At 33.0% G+C, this 16,226-nt stretch overlaps 1 protein-coding gene across 2 annotated transcripts in view; it reads right to left on the bottom strand.

Moving 5' to 3' along the window:
• LOC140852517 (very-long-chain aldehyde decarbonylase GL1-10-like) overlaps positions 1-15,740 on the bottom strand; it is a 39,302-nt gene extending 23,562 nt beyond the window's left edge. For both annotated transcript variants that reach the window (XM_073245807.1, XM_073245806.1), the window contains exons 1-2: positions 15,411-15,740; positions 14,926-15,248 (exon numbers count right to left, since the gene is read on the bottom strand). In XM_073245807.1, coding sequence (XP_073101908.1) covers positions 14,926-15,248; positions 15,411-15,740 — 653 coding nt within the window. The remainder of the gene's footprint in view (positions 1-14,925; positions 15,249-15,410) is intronic.
• Between the last annotated feature and the right edge of the window lie 486 nt (positions 15,741-16,226).

Below are 16,226 nucleotides of genomic sequence, written 5' to 3'. Positions count from 1 at the left end.
AGACATCATAGTCCAGGTATGTCGTTATCGCAAGCATGATCCGAATGGACTTGAGCATTGCCACAGGAGAGAACATCTCATCATAGTCAATACCATAATGTTGACGATACCTTTTGACAATCAAACAGACTTTATAGGTCTCAACCTTTCCATCTGCACCCCTTTTCCTTTTGAAGACCCACTTACATCCTATAAATTTTATCCCTTCAGGTGGATCAACCAATGTCCACACATTGTTGATCTTCATAGACTCTATTTCAGATTTCATGGCTTCAAGTCATTTCTCAGAGTCGGACCTCTGTATTGCATCCATATAGGTGACTGGATCCTCATTGTTCTCATTGAGCTCAACAGGATCTCCGTCCAAGATCAAGAAACCTAGGTATATGTCCGACTGACACGGTACTCTACGAGATCACCTTAAAGATGTTTGTATATTGAGCTCCAGATTTGATCTTATCAAATTCGATTCAGATTCAGTTACTAGTGTCGGTTCTTCTACCTATCGAACTTCGTCAAGCTCGATTTTAGAGGTACTTATTTCTTCACTAAGGAACTTCTTTTTCAAAAGTTGTGCTTTACTGCTGACAAATACTTTTTATTCAGAAGAGAGGTAAAAGTAGTATCCTCTCATTTTCTTAGGGTACTCTATAAAATTATACTTATCAGACCTAGGTCCGAGCTTGTCGGTTTGTAATCATTTGACATAAGCCAGACACCCCCAGACCTTAAGGTAAGTGAGGTTCGGCCTACGTCCTGACCATATCTCATATGGTGTTTTACTAACTGATTTGTTTGAAACATTATTGAGCACAAAACAGGCTGTCTCAAGTGTATATCCCTAAAAAGAGATCGACAGACTTGCAAACCCTATCATGGACCGAACCATATCCAATAAGGTTCGATTCTTTCTTTCTGAGATACCATTATGCTGTGGTGTCCCTGGAGGAGTCTATTATGAGAAAATTCTATTCTCTCCAAGATATGTCAGAAATTTATTGAAAAGATATTCACCCCTTCAGTCAGATCGAAGAATCTTAATACTTTTTTCAGTTTATTTCTCTACTTCATTATAAAATTTTTTAAATATTTTAAACGATTCGGACTTGTGTTTCATCAAGTAGACATACTCATACCTAGATAGGTCATCTATGAATGTAGTGAAATAGCTATACCCTCCTCTGGAATTAATATTCACAGGTCTACAAAACATCACTATGTATTAGACCTAGAACTTCACTAGCTCGTTCATCTTTTCAGTAAAAGGTGACTTAGTCATCTTTTCAAGAAGACAAGACTCACAGGTCAGCAATGATTCACAATCATTGATATCAAAGATACCATCTTATGCTAACCTGTTTATCCTACTTTTGTTAATATGACCGAGCCTGCAATGCCAAAGGTAGGCATCTGTGACATTATCTAACTTTAGATATTTATTTGAAGTGTATATTACACTCATAGACTGCGATAATACATAGATATCATTTTTTAATTATCCTCGCATTATTGTAATATCATTCATAAGGATATTATAATAATTATTTTTTATTGATAAACTATAATCATCTTTAGTCAAAAGATCAATAGAGATTATATTCATCAAGAAAGATGGACAATAGTGACAATCATTTAAAATAATACTATTAGACTTGAAAACAAGCTCGACAACTCCTAAAGATCATATTGGAACTTGACTTCCATCTCCCACATTTAGGAATCTCTTATTGTTCTTAAATTTTTTACTAACTTGAAGTCCTTGCAATGAATTGCATATGTGAATTGGACTTCTGGTAGTGTCATATTTAGAGAAATTACAAGGTATTATCATATAAGCACCTTGATCAGCAACTAATTGTTCATTTCTCCTTATTCTATTTGGGTCATAGTCTGCTTGACTCGATTCAGTCCTAAATTTTTTATCTAGATTGGGCTCAAGATCAATATTCAACTTCTGATACTGGCTATCGAAGTTGGGTCCAATAAGTTCATCACTGTCAAACAGTGAGTGGAGTGACAATTACTAGCCATTTCTGAAAAAAAAGAAAAATACAGACCTAATTAGTATATGAATTAATCAAGCCTAAAGACATGGACTTTAGTCTAAAGGTTCTCCCACTATTTTATACGAATTGGTAGCCTCTACCTCTAATTCAAAAAATTACCTTAATTTTTTAACAGGTATTAGAATCCACACAGACTGCATACAGGCCCGAGTATGGCTCGGCCAACCCATATACACCTATGGGTAGGTTCTCAATCAATTATTTTTCTAAATAATTTTTAGTAATTAATTTTACCTCAGATTTTATTTCAGTAGGCGATGGGCCTCCACTGAACGTCCTGGTTAGGTCCAGCTATTAACATGAACCTACTAGGTGATTCTACTTAATGAATAATCGGGCCCAAGTATGGCTTAGCCAACCCAACCATTCATCAGATAGTATAACAGAATAATCATATGATGAATAATAATTTCATCATTTAGAGAAATATCAGATGGATGGCACCTGCAATGTCAATCAAAAATAATGGATCCATTACCATTCACTTTAATGGGAGGCAATGATCTAGTTATCACCATAACTAGCTCATTTTATAGATCTAATAATTTAAAAGATTTTGTTAACATAATTTAACAGAATTAAATACATAGACTAACTAATCTCAATCCTCCCACTGACTTCACCAAGTCAGATCAGGGTGGACTAAAAACAAGCCGGTCTAACTGACAAATCATCAATCCTCCCATTAACTTCACCAAGTCATGTCGAGGATAAAGACAAGTCAAACTAAGGGCACCTAAATCAGTCGAACTAATTTTTTAGTAAGCATGGGTCAACCCTAATCATTAAGCGATCTGATCAAAACTTGATTCACCATGTTGGTCAGGTAAATGGGATCGGTGGGAGGGATATGTCATTAACTCATCATAGACTCAATCTACGTGAGTAGCTGCTAATTAAAAATTATCGATCAAGACTGTCAAACTTATCTTAGACACCAACTGGTTAATCAGTTTCAATTGGATCTACTTATGGATTTGGGTTCGACCGTTGAGCTCAAGATCAAAGTCTATTTGGATCTAATCAAAGACATGGACTCGACCAACTACAACTATTGTATTGGCTCTAGAGAAATTTTGATTTAATTTAATTTTTCTTCTTAATCCATTTGATCTTTGATTCTAATCCTAGGTCTAACCCAATTAGAAGGACCTGATCAAGCTAATCCATAAACCCATCACCTACATTTTATGCGAATGACATTAGATCTTTAATTCACAATTCTAGATCTAATAGGTTCAACTTAATTCTTACTTAAGTTTGAGACTGTGGGTAGAGGTTTGGTATTTGAAAATAATTTTAAATTTTATAAAATATTTTTACAATTAAGTTTATGCACAATCATTTAGATCTGAAACTTGAATCAGCTCACCCCTAGATTGAGCCAATTCATCACAATGGGTCGACTAAGTTTCAAGACTTAGTTGACTCATTGATGATGAATTATTAGTCATAATTTTTAGTCTGTTACATTGAGTCAGCTCCACAAAAATTATGCTGAGGAACCAGAGTCCTAAGTCAACTCAAATAATACTGAGTCGACTCAACAGGCAAACTACAATAATTATATTAATTTTAGATCAAAATAATTTTATATAAATAGTAATAAAATTAATCATAAATTATTTTAAAACTATTCTAAATATGTTCATGATTCTAGATTTTATTTGTAAAGATTAGATGCAACTACTTTTCATACAATATATCATATACACAATCTTAGTATTTTGAGAAAAATAATTTTTTTTTATATTCATCTTTATGAGATATAGTCACAATGGTATCCCTACACATTATAAGAGGATCTAATTGAATGAGAAAAAGAGAGATCTAATCTTTATTACCTCCTATAACCAGATGGCCTAGTGACAAATCCGATCTGATTACTTCACAACTCAGATCATCTAATCTAAATAATTTAGATCTAATCTAAATTATTTTAAATTTGATTATTATATTTTGATCAAATCAAAATCAGATAATAATCATCATAAAAATTACATGCTTCAAATTAAAATCAAATTTTATAAAGATCAGCACAAACTAGGATAGCCTTTGCATTGCAAGGGGTTAACCTTACAGTAGGACAACCTTATATCAGTTTGTGAGATCATATCTATAACTAATTTTAGATCTAAATATCATATATCAGATTTAATCTAAATTAAATTATAGATCTATATGCATATAATATCATGTCATATCAAACCTGGCTCTGATATCACTGTTGGGATGCATAGGGATTTCATGTATGCATTTCAAAAATTTTTTAGTGAAAGAATATTAGATTAAACTATTTAATCTATAAATACATGTATAAGATCTGATTTTAAAACTTTTATAAATAGATTTATGATATGAATTTATATGCAAAAAATCTGAATCTAAAATAACAAGCATATGAACCAAAAATAATATTTAGTGATAGATCTAATCTACCACTCTAGGGTTCCGAACCCAATACCTGAGCATGAGTAGTCAAATTTCATGATCAAGAATGTAGATCTGAAAGTCCTCTCTAGCACATACAGCCGCACAAGCATCCGACCTCTACGGATGGTCCATACGAAGCCCCTCGGATCGATCAATCCTCCGCATGAGTGGTAGCTTGCGTAGTCGACTTCCGATAGTAGATCTAACTTGATCTCCTTCTTCGATCATCTCAAATCTTTTTGATGTTGAAGATAGAGTAAAGGAGGATGCTGGATGGTTTAGAAAAATTAGATGAAGACTCTCTTCTATTTGATTTTTTTTTCATCCAAAAACCTAGAACAGTTCTAAGTCTCTCACCCGAGAGGAGAACAGTCTCCTCTTTTGTTCATGCCAAGGAAGAAAGAAAACCACCCAAACCTCATGCCTCAAAGAAGAATTTTCACCCCTCTTTCTCTCTGGTATCTCATAGTGAAAAGTTCTCTCTAGTTGGCACATAAAATTATGATCTTTTTATGGTTGTCGCACAAACCAGGTAAGACAAAATAAGAGCTGGAGTTTGTTACAATTCAAATCATTTTGGATTTCAATTTGACTCCAACTTTTTCTCACACTTATCTGACTTAAAGAAAAACTTACTAAAAAAATTGGGTGCAGAAAATATTCAAGAAGACTTCTTTTTCTCGTATACAATGGGTCTCTTCAAAAACAGCCAACGTGTGGAAGGATATGGATAAGGTTTTAGGTTGAAATTCAAACTATTTTGAATTCAAATCAAAACTAACCAATTCCTATCCTTAATAGACAACAAAAAAAAGATTTATCTTCCAATTTTCTTATACATAAACTAATTTTATGTGGTGAGAAAAGATGTGAGGCAATTTGGGTGGCACAAGGGAGAGAGTCCCATTCATTTGGGACTCTAGGGTTTAACCAATTAAATTTCTTTCAAATCCAATCCAATTATACCCAAATAAAATATGATGAACCTAATCTAATTAGACTCCTATAATTTCAATTAAATTTAATAAAATTAATAAATTAATTGAGCCATAGATCCGATTAAATCAGGATCATTTCTCCCTTATCGATTAGGTCATCTCATAACTTAATCAGACCTGACCTGATTGAATCCAATTCAATCAGACTTGATCCAGACTTTAATACTCAATCAAATTGAACTAATTAGTGATGTAATCACTAATTAATCCTTCATTAATGATAGAGTCTAAGTCTAATAAAATTTTTCTCTAGAGTCTCCATCCAGTGGGACTCTTCATCAAAGTCTCCGTCCACTAGGACTTTTCAAATTAGCTATGTGATCAGAGAGAAACTTCTAATATATGTGATCCTATAAGTTTGAACCTAAGTCGGTAGCATAGAAACTGATTCCTGTACTAAACGAAGTAATCATCTAGTAATGGTACCCGACATCCGGATAGGCCGAATGTATGCAAAGCAACACTCAAGAATCTATTTGGATATAGTTACTATATAATTCATCCCTTTGACTGTTGATGCTAGGATGACTTAGAGTTTAAACTGTCAACTTTTAATAGTACATCCACTATGTGTCTCAACCTAATAAATCCTGTGACTCCTCACAAAGATTGCTCGGGCCAAGGTCTTACTAAATTGAAACACAAAGCATTCTCTCTAATTATTTTTGGAGTGGTCAATTCCATTTTGATTCACGCACTGACTTTACAAATACTTGATTGTGTTCAAAAATCTTTCAATCTTGAATTAAAAATTTAGATAATCTGGCACCAAAGCATAGTGAGTTGCTTGCAAGTCACCGTAGCGATCTCAGGTCGGAGGGACACTTATATCCATATCCCTTCGGAGTGACTCTTGACAGCAGAGTACTTCAAAGTTGGTCACGTTCAGTGAAATATACTCTTATATTTTATCTGCATACCGTACCAGCATCTCCATGCTTCTTGGTTAAGATGACAACCAACCTATATGGCACACAATGACCTACACTTGATATGTCTATTGTCTTAGTAATAGCATATCATTTGGTCGCGAACTCATTTAAAGATTAAATGATAAATCTTTTTTTATCGATTTAAAATAGTCCTAAAGACTTTCATCGTAATACAGAAGTTCGATATAGAAGTTGTACAAGCTTATGATGAAAATTATTAAATAAATATTTTATTAATTAATTTATATACAATTACATCAAATAACATAACCGTCAACAGGCTGACGATTGGTTTTAAGATATATTTTTCAACAAAGCTGTCATTGGATCTATCACTTAATAGTTATTAGGCCCAACCCTATCTTTATCCTAGAGCAACTCTTTGCTAATAGAGTGGTTGCATATTTTCAATGCAATTGAACTACTGTGATCAATCGAGAATAATCAATGCTGGTAGCACGCCAGCACATCTACAATGGTGGAAGACCATTAGACTTAATATTAATGGAGAGATTTAGATTTAGGTCTTATCTAATCAGCCATCATATTACTGATCTAATTGGTATGGGCTAAATCAAATCAACAAGCAATCATATTTGAGACTCAATCTTCCAAATTAGCCAGATAAGTAGAAATTAGTGGGGGTCCCCCTGTTGCTTTTCTTAGACATCAATAAATTGATCAGGTCAGCAAATAGAACTAATTAAATAACCATCTTTCAATTACTTATCTTAGATATCAATTGGTTAATTAGTCCAAATAGGTCAGCTTAGGTGAATCAGATTCGAGCCATAGAGCCAAATTAGGTCCTTAGGTTAATCAATTCTACATATGGATGTCAAGTGATTCTATCAACAATAATTATATGATCTTAAGCTCTATTGACCTCATCCTAATCAACACTTGACTCGATTTGATCAACTGCTAAATTGATTTTGACCCAATATGATCAAATTAGAAACTCTAGATGTAATCCAATTACATGACCTAATTTGATCTACCTATGACCAATCCTTCATGCACAAACACTAATTTCATATCTTAAATCTAAATTTTTAAATCTAAATTTTTTGCATGAAAAGTAAGTTTGACCTCAAAATAATTTTTAGATCATACATATAAATATATATCATATACATAAATAAGTTCAGGTCATAGAAAAAAATTTCAGCCCTAAACATGCTTTCATATATCATATATATGAATCAAAAAAAATCTCAAAACTCTTTTCAAATCTAAACAACAAAATATATATCATACATATGCTGAAAAAATTAGATCTAAAATTTTATTTAATTAAAAATTTTAACATTATTCTAGGATAATCATTCAGCATAACAAGTTATACTAGGACAATCTTATGTCAGAATGACATCAAAAATTTTTAGATCTAAAATTTTTCTCTACAGATTTTAGATCTAAATCTTAATCTCATACTTATGATGTGGCTCTGATACCACTGTTGGAGTTTCATAGTTTCGTGTATGTAAATTTTTTTAAAACGAGTATGCAGTAAAATTTAAAAATTTTTAGATTAAATCTAATTTAATTTTAGCATGCAAAGATCAAATCTTAAAATCATAAATAGGATCATCATATGTGAGATAGGATTCAGATACAGAAATCAAATAGAAAAAAATAAATAGAGAACATATCTTGACATGGATCAATCTTCACCATGAACTGATGATCATGGATGTCTTTCGAAGATTTTTTAAAGCCGCATAAGTGTTCGATCTCTGCGGATATCCACATGAAACTTTAATCTGATTAGAAGCTTTTTGATCTCATCGGGATGCTACCTCTCTTGCAGAGATCACATCTTAATGGTTGAAAATTTTTTTTCTCTCAAGACAATCTTGGAGAAGAAGAAGAAGTAGGAAGATGTTGATCTCTATGCTAGAGATCATGAGAAAAACTCTTTTCTTCTCTTTTCTTCCTTAAACCCATGCACCAAATCTCTACACTAGAGATGTAAAAATTTTGTCCAACTTTTGAACTAAGAGAAGAAGAGAAACTCATGTCTAAACATGGATAAAAGAGAGGGAGAGATGTCCTAATAACCAACCTTTGGTTGTTGTAAGAAAGAAGGGATATGGAACAAATATACCTCACGCCCTCCACCTCCATGCCATGCCCTCTCCCCTTGTTTTTCTCCATGCACTCTCCTCTGATTTTTGGCATCTCAACCTGATCATCATCAGCCATCTAATGCCTCATAAGGTGCTAGGTTTAAATAGAGAAAGGGGATAGAGTTTGGATAGAAAATAAGAGTCCAAACCTCTTAGGACTACCATAATTCATGCCACCCACCCTTCTCCTTTTGCGCCCAAGTTTCTCATGGAAAGGAGTTTAGGAGTCCTTCTTACATGCTAAAAAGGGGAGAAAGAATGACATCAAAACTTGGTTGGCGTGGGCTTTGATTGGTGCATGAAAAGGAAGGAGTTTTAATCTCATGGGACTCCTCTTTTAGGTGGCTGATTTAAACCAATTTAAATCTCAACCAATCCTAATCACATTAGGAGCTAATTAGATCCAAATAGATAAAAAATTGAATCTGATTTGGAGCTCAAACTATTTAAATTAGGTGACACCTAATTAGAGAAGAAGTTCTAGTCCTTTTGAACTCTCTTTTGGTGCTTGAGTCAAACTTAATTTAATCCTAATCCAATTAGAATTTGGTGCATCTATAAAGAGGAGAATTCTTAGTCTAAATAGAAACTCAATCATCCTAGTCTAATTAGAAATTAAGTCAAACTCAAATTCTAATTCAACAAGGAATCATTCTCCAATGTAATTTGATTATCTCATAACCTAATTAGGCTTGATCAAATCAAACCCATTTCAAGTCAAATTAAATTTAATTTAATAAGACTTGATGCAAGCCCCATAGCTCAATCAAATTAAACCAATTAGCAATCTAATTGTCAATTAATCCTCCTATAACTTACTAACTCTTTAGCGAGTTATGTAATTGTAACTTTTGTATTAGATTAATCATCAATCGAATTGATAATCAAATTCTGTCATGATTTATAATCATAATTCAACCATCTGATCAATCAAAAGTCTCTTTTACGTGTGATCCCATAGGTTCTATTCTGTCTGGTAGTGAGATATATTATGATCCCTATCATAATATCATTGAAACTCTTTTCAATAGATTGAAACTATTTCAATTCTATCTACTAAGGATCATCGATCATCAAGATGATGCTCGTGGATCTCACAATCTATTAGTGACACCTAGCAGTATGTAGTGGCAACCCAACAGAATAAAAGGTGATGAACCTCTAGGTGTAGTTAACATATGATATAATCTCTCTATCGTGAGTCTCGACCAGATGGCAGGTCATGATAAATTGTCAAACCTCATCATTGATCATATGATAGATTTAATTAGCTCGAGTCCATACATGATTCTTATAAAAAATTTTTTCATTAATCACACTGCTATGACCATAGACTTAAAGACTCAACTTCATAAATCCCATAAAACTATTCTCTTCTGTCAGGATCGATAGATCCCATCTAGGTGTACACCCTATTCCTACAGTGGATAAGCTATCGTCAACATCCACTACAAGAACTTATGGAGATCCATATTTATGTGTTAGTCAAACTCCAGCAGTCTTACTGCGAGCAGCTATAGCACCGTAGGTCAAAAGATCAGTCATACAACTACAGCATCGAGAAAGTCACAACGAGTGAGTAGACATTCATGTGACTTCTCGTGTTGGTCATGCTCAGTGTGTGTGTGTGTGTTTTCACACACAGAGAACACACACACATATATCTATATATATATATATTTATATATGTATATGTATGTGTGTGTGTGTATATGTATGTATATATATATGTATGTATATATATATATATATATATATATATATATATATATATATATATATATATATGTATGTATATATATATATATGTATGTATATATATATATATGTATGTATATATATATATATATATATGTATATATGTATATATATATATATATGTATGTATGTATATGTATATATATATATATATATGTATATATATATATATGTGTGTGTGTGTGTGTATATATATATGTATATATATGTATATGTATATATATATGTATATATATATATGTGTGTATATATATATATATGTATATATATTTATGTATTTATATACACACACACAGATATATATATATATATATATATATATATATATATATATATATATATATATATATATATATATATATATATATGTATGTATGTATGTATGTATGTATGTATGTATGTATGTATGTATGTAAGATGGAATGTTACTATTTTATAAATCAATGCAATTTAAGTCCATCGATGGTAATAGAATAGATTTTTCTTTTTTTCAGGATATAGCATGTTACAACTCAAATAGATATTAGTGTAAATACATCCAGAAGAAATCAAAATGCAGTTTAATTTTAAAAGATGGTCAACCCAAGAAGTTATAGCCTACCAGATGGATGATGTCTAGGATTTTCCTAAAAAAAAAATCATAACAATATATCTTAATAATGTAGATTAATTAGGGTTTGTGTATGAGAGATTGTTCCTTTCACGTTAGCTATCACTGCTGCAAAAGCCGTAAGTAAATAATATTTTGGTACTGTGGAAACTCATGTTCACACGGTGTGGTAGATCTAAACCAGACCTTGACAAGCTTACCGCTCTTATAGCACTTCTCTTCTTTAGTGTACCTTTAACCGTTCACTCCCTCAATAAACAAACAAATTTGACTAGAGTCAGCGATAATCAAATCGAGTTCTAACCCTAAAGTATCTAGCGAGAGCGAGAGCAAGAGAAAGAGAGAGAGAGAGAGATTTGTTCTTACCTAGTACTCAATGAAAACATATATTTTAGTTATATCTTGATCTAGCCAATAGTTTTCCTGAGCAAAACACAACAACTATATCAAGCTAGTAAGAAATCTGAATAAAGAAAAGGAACGGACGCAGAGAGAGAGACTTCTAATCTAGTATTCAACTAAAATATTTAGGAGGCATTTGGTATGGGGTGATCTATCCAAGATCAAAGGTGATATGAATGAAGATAATGAGATCACTATGTTTGATTGCACCATGATGATCCTACATGACAGTGATTTTAAATCACTCCCACTCATCAAATCATCCTTCAATTCAATGATGAGATATCCATCCTTGAGGTTAAAAATCTAAGATCACCCCCAAACAGTGATCTTGGAGTAAAATATAAGGATAAAAATATCCCTCAGTCTATAAAAAAAATTGATATGTGAATATACCGTTACTATATTATATCAATATTATATATATAATATTATATTATATTTGATATTATATATTATATTTATGATATATATTACATAATAATATATTATTAATCATATTATTATCATATTATGATTCAATGATAATTTTAAAATAGACTAAAATTATCTTATTATACTTTATATTCGTATAATAAAATATTTAATATATTACTTCAATTTATCTTTTTTTAATCAAAATAAATATTCATACTAATAAATAATATATATTATAAGCATAAATAAAAATATTAATATACAATAATTAATATATTTTTATAATACTAATAATTTATAGGACTAATAAATATATTTTTATAGAATCTATTAAATATTAATATATTAATAAATATATTAATAAATATTTATAATATATTATGTATGATTAATAAATATATTTTTTTAAAATATATTATATATAGTTTTAGTATTATATAATCAGTGATCTTGAATTTTTATAGAATACCGAACAAATTACTCATGAATATTTGAGGATCTTTAATCAGCAAGCCATGATCTGCAAAATGTGGTGATCTTAAATCACTGATGATCAGATCATCCGAATCCATATACTATTAATATATTATATCAATATTATATATATAATATAATATAATATTTGATATTATATATTATATTTATGATATATATTACATAATAATATATTATTAATCATATTATTATCATATTATGATTCAATGATTATTTTAAATTAGACTAGAAATATCTTATTATACTTTATATTGTATAATAAAATATTTAATATATTACTTCAATTTATCTTATTTTTCTAATCAAAATAAATATTCATACTAATAAATAATATATTATAAGTATAAATAAAAATATTAATTATATAATAATTAATATATTTTTTTAGTATTAATAATTTATAGGACTAATAAATATATTTTATAAAATCTATTAAATATGAATATATTAATAATTATCGTAATAAATATTTATAATATATTATATATAATTAATAATATATTTTTATAAAATATATTATGGATAGTTTTGGTATTACATAACCAGTGATCTTGGATTCTCATAGAATACCAGACAGATTACTCATGAATATTCAAAAATCTTTAATCACTAGACCATGACCTGCTAAATATGGTAATCTTAAATTATTGATGGTCAGATCACCACAAGATTTGGATCACTGATGATCTTAATTATTTGGATCACCAAATGCTATCTTATATTAGTTATATCTGATCTAGCCAATATTTTTCCTAAGCAAACTTGACTCAATATATGTCCATTTAAATTTATGCCAAGTGTGATCGAGGTTGAAATAATTGTTTACTTGCCCTAAACTAAAATCAACATGACTTTTCGTGATACAACTTGTGGTATTCTGTTCAAATTCAATCAATTAAAAAGAAGTGTTGGCTCAACCAAATCTAGACCCTATTTGAACAAAGCCAAGCAAATAGCATCAAACCTGATCTAATTTAAATCAACCTTTTTTGGTCAAAAAAAAATTGAAGTTAGGTTAGGTTGAGGTTTTGGATGGTTCAATGTGGATCAGATCAGATATCTACTTCCTTAGATCAATCTAGCTCTTAATCTTAAATCAAATCAAATTGCACAAATAGTCTTACCATATTTAGTTGGCTTGTCTATTTCTATCTTAATTATAGGATAGGAAGACCTTAGGATATACATGGATTTTTCCTTTACTTGGAAGATCATAGTCAAATTAGATCCTCGCATCACTGTTTTTCTTACAGAACACTAAACACAAACTTAATAGTCAGTCAAATTTTGGATCCGGCCTGGCTATTTTCTTAGTCTCAAGCCCTCCGCTTTGACTAGAAGGACCCGGACCGGCCTCCCCGCACATGCATGCATACATATACATATATATTTTTCTTTAATAACTTTTGTAGTTTTTTATTACCGAAGCTTATAAAACTATGTCAAATCATACTTAAACCTATACATATTCAAAATCTGGCTGTATATAATTTTATGACCAATTTTGTCATATCAGTTTATTTTTAACACCAAATTTGTACCATTTTATATTTTTACTGAATATTTGAGAACTAATTATGGGATATTGGCCCTCTCCCTTCCTCCCTTTCCCCCAAGATGAAGCGGTACTATTTTCTAATTGATGCAACTTAAGTCCATCAATGGTTGTAGAATGGATTTTTCCCTTTTTCAGGATATAGCATGTTACAACTAAAATGGATAGTGTATATACATCCAGAAGAAATCAAAATGCAGTCTAATTTTAAAAGACAGTCAACAGAAGAAGTTATAGCCTACCGGATGGATGATGTCTCAAATTTTTTTAAAAAAAATTTAAAAATATATCTTAATAATATACACAAATTAGGGTTTGTGTGCGAGAGATGGCCCCTTTCACGTGAACTATCACTGCTACAAAATCGTTCGTAAATAATAATTTGGCACAGTATGGAAACTCTTGTTTCCACCATGCAGTACATCTAAACCACCCTTTGACAGGCTCACCGCATTTCTCTTCTTTTGAAGAAATTGTTGCATGCACCAGGTGCAAGTGAATCACAACAAATCCCGGAGCATATACACGGTGTAAAGTGCACAATCGGAAACCGGTGAAACACAAGGGATCACGTGGCGTGTTATCCATCGTGGGATTTGTACGGTCCGATTGCACCTGGTGCATGCAATTCAACGGCCTTCTTTTGTGTACCTTTCACGGTTCACCCCCTCAATATACAAACAAATTTTACTAGAATCAGCCATAATCAAATCGTGTTATAAACCTTAAGTAGAGAGAGAGAGACTTTTACCTAATACTCAACTAAACATATATTTTAGTGATATCCTGATCTAGCCAATAGTTTTCCTGGGCAGAACACAACAACTATAGCAAGCTGGTAGGAAATCCAAATAAAGAAAAGGGAAGGACGTAAGCTAGTAGGAAATCCAAACAAAGAAAAGGGAAGCATGGAGAGAGAGAGAGAGAGAGAGAGAGAGAGAGTTGTGACCTAGTACTCAACTAAAACATTTATATTAGTTATATATGATCTAGCCAATATTTTTCTTGGGCAGAACGCAACAACGATATAGCAAGCTAGTAGCTAGGAAATCCAAACAAAGAAAAGGGAAGGACGTAGAGAGAGAGAGAGAAAGAGAGAGAGAGAGAGAGAGAGGGGGTTTGGTTACCCGCAGTGTGTCTCTATGGCCTCGACGTGGCGGAGGACCATCCAGAGCCAAAAGGTGACGATGTGGCCCGGGACGATGGCGGGGCCGAGAAAGGCCGGGAATCCGAGGATGAGGACCTCGGCCCAGTGGGCATAGGGCGCGGCGAACCCAATCGGCGCCGTGAACTCGTGGTGCACCCGGTGGATGTTCTCATACCCCCACTCGCCGTGCAGCCACCTGTGGATCCAGTAGTTGAAGTAGTCCTCCACCACGAAGTACACCACCAGCTGCGCCGCCACCTCCCACCCAGTCGGCAACGGCAGCCCCGTCCTTATCCCCACCCACTGTTTTTAGGTAAATAAGTACATGCATAAATTAAACTATATAAATAAAGAGAGAGATTCTTCTTCCAACCTTCATGCATGCAACTGCTCGCTAGCTAGCTAGAAGGCGGAGAAGAGATATCAACAAGATCGTGTCACCCGAGAGATGAAGTAATTACATACCTCGATAATGGGGTAGGAGAAGAGCTGAAGGGGGCCGACGGCAAAGATAAAAGTGTGAACAACGTTCTTGTAGCACTGGAGGACGGTGGAGGCGGGGTGGTGGACCTTGGGCTGGAGCTTGTACTTGTGGATGGTCTTGGGGCGGAAGAGCTCGACGAGGGCGACGGGGAGCGGCGCCAGGGAGTAGATCAGGATAAGGAAAGCAATGTTATGGGCGTAGAGCCAGAAGTCGTGCATGCCTGCGGAGTACTGGAACCACATCACCTCCGCTGCGCTTAAGTTCCTCCCCAGCGCCGCCTCCGCCTCTCCCATGCTCTGAAAGGGCAGCATTGCTGAAGCTCGAAATGGAGGCAGACAAAATGGGAGATAGCGGTGAGGAGAAAGAGGGAGAGCTAAATAGAGGAGACGAACAATGTATCATGCGTTCTTACCAAAAAAAAAAAAACAAATGTATCGTCATGCATGTCGTGCAGAGAAGCACGTCTCTTCTCTCACTAAAAACTTCATGATTGTTTGAAAAGTTATTTTGTTATAATAAAAGATAAAATATAAATTACTTTTAAAACTGCTATTGTATATCATCCATGCATCGAAATTTTGTTCACCGGTCAGGAGCTGACGTTTTGATCCATGCTTTTCAAAAATAGGAAAAAAAGGTATCTACTGCAACCCTCAGACTGTTTTGATCCGTGCTCGTGCTAACGGGTGTTTGGAGTTTTGGACGTGCGGCCTACGTGGGATCGTGGTGAGAAATGTTTTGGTTGGGGGGTTGGGGGCTGGGGGTGGTGGGGTGTGGGGGTGCGTTGGGGTGTTGCG

This window comes from Elaeis guineensis, chromosome 11, assembly GCF_000442705.2.
Source record: "Elaeis guineensis isolate ETL-2024a chromosome 11, EG11, whole genome shotgun sequence".
NCBI lineage: Eukaryota > Viridiplantae > Streptophyta > Magnoliopsida > Arecales > Arecaceae > Elaeis > Elaeis guineensis.
This window is presented reverse-complemented; position numbering and strand designations above follow the sequence as displayed.